This window comes from Mustela erminea, chromosome 10, assembly GCF_009829155.1.
Source record: "Mustela erminea isolate mMusErm1 chromosome 10, mMusErm1.Pri, whole genome shotgun sequence".
In the NCBI taxonomy this organism is placed as follows: Eukaryota; Metazoa; Chordata; class Mammalia; order Carnivora; family Mustelidae; genus Mustela; species Mustela erminea.
The window spans coordinates 68954537-68965279 of record NC_045623.1 but is presented as its reverse complement, the minus strand read 5'-3'; the positions used below and the strand labels follow the sequence as shown (position 1 = coordinate 68965279).

Here is a 10743-nt window from a genome sequence, read left to right as displayed (position 1 = left end):
TAGAATGTATGGATAGTATGCTTTATTATTACTTAAAGTTTATTGTTCTCATAATTACAGGCTATAATTTAGAAGTCTGAAACAGAAAATTCTATAAAGAGAGCCCAACAAAACTTGAACAAGTATGTAGAAGGTGATTAAAACTTTGTGAGTAGTGCCACTGAGCTCTCAGGAATACCTGTCTGTCCTTTGAAAGCATAGGCTCTGCAGCCAGAGTCAACAAAGTAAAATGTAATCACAAAGGACTCTAAAACACTCATCCTACACAAGTGAGCATGGAGAGAGAGATTTATATAATATATACATACTTTAATATTATATTGGTCCACTGAGTATACATATTTTAACAAAAGATAAGAATCTGTGTAATCCAGTTAAACATACATAAGATTAGGGTATACTTATTACAATGAAGGTGGGTGTTTATAAGTTACAGATACTTAATATTTTCCAGAGTGGTTTTTTAATTAAAAAAAAAATTTTAAAAGCATTTCAAACATCTGTTCATTTTCCCAGTGCAAAAGAAGTCTATTCAAGTCAACTTACCTTTATCCTGAAGTGTAAGGGGAAGGGGAAAAAAAAAACCCAAAATGACTACCTATCACAGCTCCCAACACTACTTTCTCAATCAACTTTTAGCAGTCTATCTGTAGGCCATTGGATTAGTTTATCAAAATTAAAGCCTTATGATTATGATTCAGCCCTTGCTTCATATGTATGACTTTTATGCTGAAATGTTTCAATTTATAAAAGTAGAAAAAAGTTAGCTGTGCAAGAACATGATGTTAAGTTTGCTTTAAACTGCAGCAGTCCAACTGTGTGTGGAGAGAGAAAAAAAGCACCATTTCAAGATTAAATGAATTGGATATTTTGGAATTTATTCACAGGCTAGGCAGTAAGTTACTCTGATTAATGCAGATCAATACCATCTTGACCTGGTGACCACAAAGACTTTTAATTAGTTTGTAGGTGCATTTTTCTTTATCTTGGTATTTAATACATTACCTAAGTCAGTAACTGATGTTAAAAGAAAACTAAGGTTATTCCACAGTTTATAGCCTACATCACAGTCTATTTCAAATTCAGCTTGCCTGCTAGCTCAGTTTCACAGGAGACAGGCTTTTAACACATGAAGAACTTTGACAATTTGATAGGTCTCTTCTCTCTCAATTAAACAACAACAACAACAACAACAACAACAAGATTTTCTTGCTAGCCCACCAATTTTCTAGGCAAAAACCAGGAAGAGAATAAACTATTTTAACCACAAAGATGGACAAAAAGCAATTAATATGATTTAATACATGTCACTTTTCCCATTTGTGTTCAGTGAAAGTTTTTACATTTCAAGTAAGTGAGCCTTCATTAAAGAAAACAAAAATATATATATACAAAAGTTTAAAGTACCTTCCAGTTCTCACATGCTAAAATTTCTTCTGCAAAGTACAAAAATAAACCTACCATGAACTAAAGGGGACAGTGCCATAGCAATGGCAGAATGGCTGCCATGTTAGATTTTTGCTTACCTTACACTGCTAGGTATATCTTAAGTGATACATATTCTCCACTGTCTAGCACTCAAAATTATGGACAGCTGTTCATCTAAAATTCTTTAAATCCACAGAAATTTTTTTAAAAATATATTTCACACATGAGGCTTTAACATTTTTATTTAGGAAAAGATTGATTCTGAAACTATAATGGATCAAACTTAAAGCATCCCTTCAACAATGGAGTCAATTTATGCAAAGCATTTTTTCTTATCTATAATAAAACTGAACAGTATTTTAACTATAAGGAAATACAAACATAGGCTTTAAACTAGCCAATTTGCACTATCATAAAAGAAATAGGATGTTCTTTCCCTTCCCCTCCCTTGACCATTCGAATCAAAGAATACTGCAAACTTTAAGAAACCCACCGGCTATCATCAGATTAACTACAGAACACAGGTAGCACAGGGATGAACTATTTCTCTATATTCCAGAAGGCAGAAGCTTGGGTTCTCTAGCTTTACAAGTAAAAGTAGCATAGGCAGGCAAAAGCTCACAGTAAATGCACATCAGAACAGGAGCCTAGGTGAAGTTGTCTGACTGGGTTACTGCTTTTATAGGGGCCAGGGTTGGAGGGAGGGCAGGAAGACAAATCTGAAATGGAGTAAGAAACAAACAAAAAAAACCAAAAACAAACTTTTGTCACATTTACAGGAATCTCAAACCTTTTGTATTCCCATGCTCATAGGTAGTTTTGATAAGACACTGTAAAGAGCTTCAGTATTTAGGAAGAAGAATATTGTATGGTTGACAAAGGACAGGAGAATTCTTCATGCTTCTGATATCTCCGACTTGCTGAGTGCAATAGCCAGTTCTAAGTCTTCCTGCTCTTGCTGATTTAGTCGGGCAAGCCTCTGCTCTTCCTCTCTCTCACTTTCCCTCTTGGCCCATTCAATCATATCTTCTTCAGAGGGATACTGTTATTTAAAAGACGGATGAACAAATAAGTAAGTTAATGAGCAAAACAAAAAGAAAAGAAGGAAAACAGTCATTACAAAGAACATTCACTACTTGTTTCACCTATAGGACTTTGGGAATAGCCTTATTCATTACTTGTTAATTTCTTTTTTTTCCCTGAAACCACAGTTTCATCAGTTATTAAATGTGGTCTAATTTGAAAAATTATTGCAGTCTACTGATAGAACGTTTATAAAACTAAACATTAAACCACTTTTAAAAAGCAGAAATACTTAAGGTGAATTAGGATATTTACAAATGGGAGGGCTAGCCTTTTAATCTAATGCAAAACATCTATTACTTCAACTTCAGGAGCATCCTCACATGATCAATCATTTCAACTTAATCCCACCGGTGATTTCCTACCTTATCCTTGCTCTCAGGTACAGAAAAATTATGTAGCAAAGAATACGCTGATTTTGCTAAACATAAAACAAGTAGTACTGGGTATAATAAACAAGATGTGGATCAAATTATTTTTTTAATGCATTGTAAAGGTTTCTGCAGGCACTGAGAAGTTTTTGACTTGATCTAAATAAAACCATACACTTAATGCTAATAAAAACTTAAACCTTAACATTAGGTCAGGGAAATATTTTTGTCTACATAAAACAGCAACGTTGAGAGATACTAAATAAAAAATTTTTACTTGGTTTGAAATCCTGTCATACCAAGAAATACCACAATGGGATGAAATTTTAAAAACTGTCAAGCTTTTTGAAAATGGTAGTTTTTCCCCTAGTGAATTAGAGGGACTTTAAAACTTACAATACTTGATAAAACTTTCATAAGGAAGGCAAGCAGGCAGGCATTTTTATTATGAGTTGCTTTATGTTATACCATGCTGAAATTCTGAAGTATGAAATAAGCAAAATGCCTCTGCTATAGTTCAAGACTTATGCCAATGAGATTTTGACTTGCTAAAATCATATTTAAGATATTAAGTGCCATAGCCAGAAGGTTATTTTATATTAAGAGGATTATAATCACCCAAAGGAAGCAATTTTGGATTCTCGCTTGAAATAACTCAAACTCTAGCTAACAAAAGTTAAGTCAGTATAATTCTGACACTCCATTTTCCCACATTCAAAATACTGATTCCTATTCTGCTTTGTCATATTCATAAGAATGGAACTTAGAGTACAGACTCAAAAGCTAGAAAAAAATTAAAGCAATAAATAAATAACTTCATTTTTTATCTAAATAATGATAGAATATATATCGTTGCATTATGTCGCTCCAGAGTGCCACATCCATAGCTGGTTGCCCCATTTCTGTGCTCTTTTGGCCCTATCTATGTGTCATCACAGCATCTTTCCATTGTTTTTACCGGTGTGCCTATTTTAGTCAGCTCTGGGAGAATGCAGAGTAAATATGGAAGGCTAGTGATTTAGAACTGTCCAAATAATTAAAGACTGTTTAGCTCTTGACAACTGTATTTACTTCATGAAATCAACATTTACATTTTTAAAACGCTACTATATGAAAACCAGAGTTTCACTTTCTAGTCAAAGAATCCCTGGCTTTATCTCCCCATGTAATAGTTGCTGACAGGTCTCCAGAAGCCATCAAAACTATACACAGACACACATACACAATTACAAATACACAAGCTCATTATTGCCATTATTCCTCCAGTGGGCAGACAGCAAATGACCCTCTAATGGACTATCATCCAAAACAATTTGCAAATTTTATTTATACTGTTTACCAAGACTAAGAGAAGGGTTTGCAAAAACAACTGGTATATACCACAAGGACTAAGACTACTAAAATTATTTGTGCAATGGAACAATGTTAGAACCATCAAAAGCGAATCAAACAGGAATTTTGTTTGGGGGAGGAATACAGATTATTTTTAGTAAGTTGGTAAATTTAGCTGAAATGATGCAAATGTGGCAGACTCCAAAGTAATCACTGAAAACTCTTTAAACTGTAAATGGAAAGAGATTTCCCCCAAACAGCCCATTCACAGTACTTACAGCACTGAAGTTAGCAAAATTGCTTGGGTCAGCCTCTTTATTGGTAGTGGTAGTGGTAGTAGTAGTAGAAGTGAATGAATCACAAAACATATCAGGATCTTTTTCTCTGGGGCTATCATTGTCTGGGAAAGGCTGAAATGGATCATTCAGTTTAAAAGGATCAGAAGAATCCAATTTGTTGATGGGTCTTTTCCCTGGATCAAAATCATTACAATTAACTCAACCAGCAAATACGGCAAACAAACACACAAGATGATGATCACAGAGAGCATTAAAGAACTGGGGGGTGGAGGAATGGAGGGAAGTGCCTAAAATTTACACTCTTAGTATGGTCTTAAATGACTACACACCCATAGTCTGTCCTCAAATTTTTCACACACAACCTTTCAAATACATTCCAGCTCTATGTACCTAAATGGGGGAAAAGGGGAAGGGAATGGGCCAGGAATCATCTTTTTGCCCAGACTGTAAACCTTATCGTCCCCAAAGCAGTGTGTTCCCAAAGAGAGAGAAAGGACAGGATCAAACAGGATGAGGATGACAAAAATGGCCTCTGCTGTTGTAACCTCAGCCTGATACAGCTGTCCACTAGTGGCAGTAAGGGCAAATGACCTTTGAAAAATGACCATATTCTTCTGATTTTTTTTCTCTAGATCTGTATATAATACCTGGGAACACAATTAAGAATTACCTTGGAAAGCCTCACCTACTTTTTGCCATCTACAATATTTCAAATTCAAGAATAAAGAGAATGTTTTGAAGTCTGGGGCCTAAATCTTTGTGGTTGTGGATAAACTCATCTTTGACCAAACAACAGTGTATCGTTGCTGAACTCATCACCATTTTCAAACAAATTCTCCAAATTTAAAGTCTTAAACTTAGTACTTCTCAAGAGGAAATGATTAATATAGGTGTTAATATATTTTCAAATACACATTTTTCCTAAAATGTGTTAAACTGGTAATAGCAATCATTAACAGTCTTTCTGTGAGTGTAGCAGCTTATAAAAGATGTTCAAATCTCAGGCCACCTGGGTGGCTCAGTAGGTTAAGCAGCTGCCTTTGACTCAGGTCATGATCCCAGGTCCTGGGATTGAGCCCCACATCAAGTTCCCTGCTCAGCAGGGAGCCTGCTTCTCTCTCTCCCTCTGTCTACTGCTCTGCCTACTTGTGCTCTCTGTCAAATAAATAAATAAAATATTTTAAAAAAATGTTTATATCTCGTATCTCATTGGATTTTTCCAACATTCCTGGTAAGGTAGGCAAAATTAAGAGTTACTGCCACCATCTAACAGCTCAGATAGCCGAGGCCCAGACATATTAAATTACACACTCAAGATCACAGAGCTAGTCTGAGAACATCCAGAATTAGCACCCACATCTTTAAGCTCCCAGTCCAGTGCTTTCTCCGACAAATCATCTTTTTTTCCTTAATACTTCTATAGTTATATATACTCACTTTGATGAAGATCCTTAGATTTAGTCAATGCATTTTACTTAGGATTATAAAATAACTTCTGCTATTGTCATACACAGGTATAGAACTTAAATGAGCAAACTGACTCATTTTTTTTAAGAATTTAATGCCAGTATAATTAACATATATGTTATATTAGTTCCAGATGTATGATATAGTGATTCAACAATTCTGTACATTACTCAGTGCTCAGCACGTAAGTGTAACTCTTAACACCGTTCATCTATTTCACCCATCCCCCACTCACTTCCCTTCTGGTAGCCACCAGTTTATTTTCTATAGATAAAGGTCTGTTTTTTGGTTTGGTTTGTCTCTTTCTTTCTTTATCCATTTGTTTTGTTTCTTAATTTCCACATGAATGGAATCATATAGTATTCATCTTTCTCTGACTTATTTCACTTAGCCTTATACTCTCTAGATCCAAACATGTTATTGTAAATGGCAAGATCTCACTCTTTTTTAAGGCTGAGTAATATTCCATTCTGTGCACACACACCCCCATCGCCACACACCCCATTCATCTTTCCCCATTCATCAACTGATGGACACTTACCTGGGTTGCTTTCACAATTTGGCTATTGTAAATAATGCTGCTATAAACATCGGGTACACGTACCTCTTTGAATTAATGTTTTTGTATTCTTTGGGTAAATACCCAGTAGTGAGATTGCTGGATCCTAGGATAGTTCTATTTTTAAATTTCTGAGGAAACTCCATACCATTTTCCAGACTGGCCACACCAGTGTGGCCAATGAGTCTGCATTCTCACCACCAGTGTATGAGGGTTCCTTTTTCCCTATAACCTCACCAACACTTGTTTTTTCTTGTGTTTTTAATTTCAGCCATTCTGACAGGTGTGAGGTATGATTTCATTGTAGTTTTGATTTGCATTTCCCTGATGATAAGTAACATTGAATATCTTTTCATGTGTCTGTTGTTCATTTGTATGCTTTTTTCCCTCTAATTTATTTTATTTCTTTTCAGTGTTCCAGCATTCATTGTTTATGCACCATACCCAGTGCTCCATGCAATATGTGCCCTCCATAGTACCTACTGCCAGGCTCACCCCTCCCTTCCAAAACTCTCAGTTTGTTTCTCAGAGTCCACAGTCTCTCATGGTTTGTCTCTCCCTCTGATCTCCCCCAACTCACTTCTCCACTCCATCTCCCAGTGTCCTCCATGTTTTTCCTTATGATCCACAAGTATGTGAAACCATGTGATAATTAACTTTCTCTGTTTGACTTATTTCACTCAGCATATATGTTTTTTGAGAAAAGTCCATTCGTATCTTCTGCCCATTTTTAGTTGGATTGATTGTTGGCTCATTTGTTTTTTTAATATATTCTGACAACCTTAGCTTCCAGCAATATATGATATAGGCTACTTTTCCTTAAAAGATAGAAGTCACTTAATTTGTTTACCTGATTTTTCAAAAGATAATTGAGTATTAACAATTGTATACTTTATGTAAAAAAAGAGAAAAATTATCTGGCCAAGAAATACCACAGGGAGGTTATTATGAAAGGCAAGCATAAAAGTCCATAACTACTGTGCCTAACAATTAACCAGGAATGACAGATTATTATTAAAATAACCATGTACCAGATGTATCTTCTCATGTAACAGCCTAGCAGCACTATCTCTACTCAGGGAATTGCCTTGTTAGCCACTTCTCATGAACTTTAATACCTTTGTTAAAAGCAAAACACTAAAAACATTAAGAATTTGTTCCTAGACCAGGGGCACCTGGGTGGCTCAGTGGATTAAGCCTCTGCCTTCAGCTCAGGTCATGATCTCAGGGTCCTGAGATCGAGCCCTGCATCGGGCTCTCTGCTCAGCTGGGAGCCTGCTTCCCCTTCTCTCTCTACCTACTTGTGATATCTCTCTCTCTCTGTCAAATAAATAAGTAAATAATCTTTAAGAAAAAAAAAAAATTGTTCCTAGACCAAAAAAAAAAAAAAAAAAAGACTTTTATAAAATAAAGGAGTCTCTTATTAAGTGAAGTAAAATATTATTTTCCTTCAAGAAAAATACTTTCTTTTAAATTGCTATGTTGCTGAATTCTGGATACCAAAAAGACCACATATTTTCACATTGAAGGATTTAAGGAAGACTTCACCTCAATCAGGAAAAGAATGGGACTTCAAATTAATCTTTTCTTACAGAAATTAACTTAATTAAAGCAACAAAGTGAAGGAAACTGTGTGTACATGGTAATCAATGAGTCTCCAGAAGGCAAGCCATTTCACTGATACTGTCTTCTTTCCATTTACTGCCTCTCCAAAATGATTTAAGAAGAAATGAGCTCTTGCCAGAAAAGTGGTTCATGTTACACATGCTGGTCTTTTAGACTCATGTCTATTATTCTGTACTGTCAGAACAGATGACCATAGCAGGCTTCTGCCATGTTTGTTGGCTTGTTTTGTTCAAAGCCCTTTATTTAAGTCTGTAAGGCTCACACCAGTATTCTTCAGAAAGAGAAAAAGCATCTCAGTTGATTTAGGATAGATACCAACTCTCATACCAGGTGGTGGTGGGCAGGGTCTTGTTGGAGTTCCAATCTTTGGGGGCAGTGCTGGGGGTACATCTTCACTTCTGACCGATGTGTCCTCAAGCACATTTTTTTTAATGACCACATTGTTGACAGAGCTCGATGTGGCTGAACTAAAAGGATCTTCGTTGTTGACCTTTGTTTGAAAAAAAATGTGTATACATAGTTATATAAATTATACCAACCAAAGTATGTATGGTTGTGTAACATTTAGAACAATGATCTTCAGTATTATGCAGCTTTATTTATTTCAATTCTGAGAGCACTGACATGTTAACCTTTGTATTTGGGGCCAAAAGGGAGAAATTTTTTTAAAAGCTGTTCCATATGAGTAGTGATTATAATAACATCACTACTTATTAAAAGCAACAGACTATACCAAAACAAGTCAACTCTGGATTAAAAGTTTTTCAAGCTTTAGGCAATACAAAACCACCTAAGGTCCATTTTAAAGGGACTATATGTTTTTCTTCAAATGAATATCTGATCCATATGATATTCAAAGAAAAAAAAATACCGATTCCACTCTTCTCAATTCACTTAAATATAGGAAAGATTTAATACTAATGACAAAGAAAATGAAGTCTTGAAAATATTGAAGACAACGTGAAAAAAAGTTAATTTTTAAAAGCAAATTAATCCCATGGAATAACAAGTCTTAACGTGGGTCTGAAGACTCTGCCTTTCTAATAATGACACTTTTCTATAGTGAATCAGAAATCATGATTTTAGATCTTAGGCCAGTGTTTCTCTACAGCACTAGTTACTTTGTGGGCTGGACATAATTCTGTGTTGTCGGAGCTGGATACTGTGCTGTAGGATGTTTAACAGCACTCCTGGTCTCTATCTACTAGATATGAATAGCCCCCCTTCCCAGTTGTGACAACCAAAAATGTCTTTAGACAATGTCAAATAACGGGGGGTAAAGGTGGAGGGGGAAATAACATCCAGCTGAGAACAGATGACATAGATAATTTCACATATACTCTAATTTTACTCTTTTGGCCTATATCAATCCTACAGCTACACTGGAAATTAGATAGCAGGCATATAGAGCCTGCTGTGTATTAATAATCTTAACACTAACCCCAACAGCCTCAGAACATAAAATGAAGTAATCAATGCAGAGAAGATGGCATGAATGCCCATATTTTACATCTATTGACCCAGATAGTCAACAGAGGATAAATTAGTTCAACTGGAAGAAATATGTTTAAAAAGGCAGAAGACTCTTAATATGAAGTTGGTGAGCTGACCTGACAGTAGAAAATTATAATGACCTGTACCATCACCATAGTCTTTATGTATAGAAATATATCTACTTTAATTACATCTTTTCTATCATTTCTATCTGAAATCAACAATGACATCAAATTGAGAAGTCTGTGAAAGGGTTATATAATTGGGAGGAAGGGTTGCTCCACTGGTGGAAACATAGAATATTTCATCCTCCCACTAATCACTGCAGGTTACCTTTGACAATGTGCTGAAGTCAGCGAATCCATCTTCAAATGATTCACTTCCAAAAACAGAAGCAAAGGGATCTGTGGCTAAAATGAATAAAGAAAATCCATGCAACATAGGACAGAAATACATCAAAATTTCATGTCCTTTTTTGGTTGGTAACATTCATACAATGAAAAAGATCTAATCCTAAATATCAGTTCCTGAATTTATGACTTAGATCCATAAAGACCCGTGAACAAATTGATACTTAGCTACCCGCGACACACATACACAATATGTTCTTTTACGTTCTTTTGTATAAATCAAATGATGAATTATTTCAGATAAAAATGAGAAAATTAACTCTTGGTTTAAGGCTTTGGAATATATGTCAAATAATATTATTCCTCTGCACTGAAACTATTTCTAATAAAATCATCAGGAAGTAAGAAAAGGTAGATTCCATTAACTCCACATTTCACACTTATCCTTCAGGGTGCATTTTAAATTCCACTTCATCCACAAAGCCTGGGAAAACCTCTAATTCCCAAAGCAAGAAGTGATTTCTTTCTTCTTTGTGGCAGTAACTGCATTCTAGTTTGTACTATGGTTATCTGTGATTGCTGTATCACCACCATTAGATTGTGCAGTCCTTAAAAACACTGAGTAAGGCTTATCCAAGAAGAACAGTCAAAAACATTTCTTGAATATCAGAGCTGAAAAAATAATACAGTTCCCACACCCAAAATTTCAGACTCTAATGAGAGACATCTTAAAA

The 10743-nt window shown here is 35.3% G+C and overlaps 1 protein-coding gene across 3 annotated transcripts in view; it reads right to left on the bottom strand.

Annotated features, from left to right (window-relative positions):
* Positions 1–10743, bottom strand: part of EPS15 (epidermal growth factor receptor pathway substrate 15) — a 144303-nt gene continuing 133560 nt past the window's right edge. Inside the window, exons 22-25 of one of the 3 annotated variants that reach the window (XM_032360896.1) lie at positions 9993–10069; positions 8493–8655; positions 4493–4686; positions 1–2470 (exon numbers count right to left, since the gene is read on the bottom strand). In XM_032360896.1, the coding sequence (XP_032216787.1) occupies positions 2324–2470; positions 4493–4686; positions 8493–8655; positions 9993–10069 (581 nt within the window). In that variant the 3' untranslated portion in view covers positions 1–2323. The remainder of the gene's footprint in view (positions 2471–4492; positions 4687–8492; positions 8656–9992; positions 10070–10743) is intronic. The other 2 variants (XM_032360898.1, XM_032360897.1) reach the window with 2 other exon arrangements.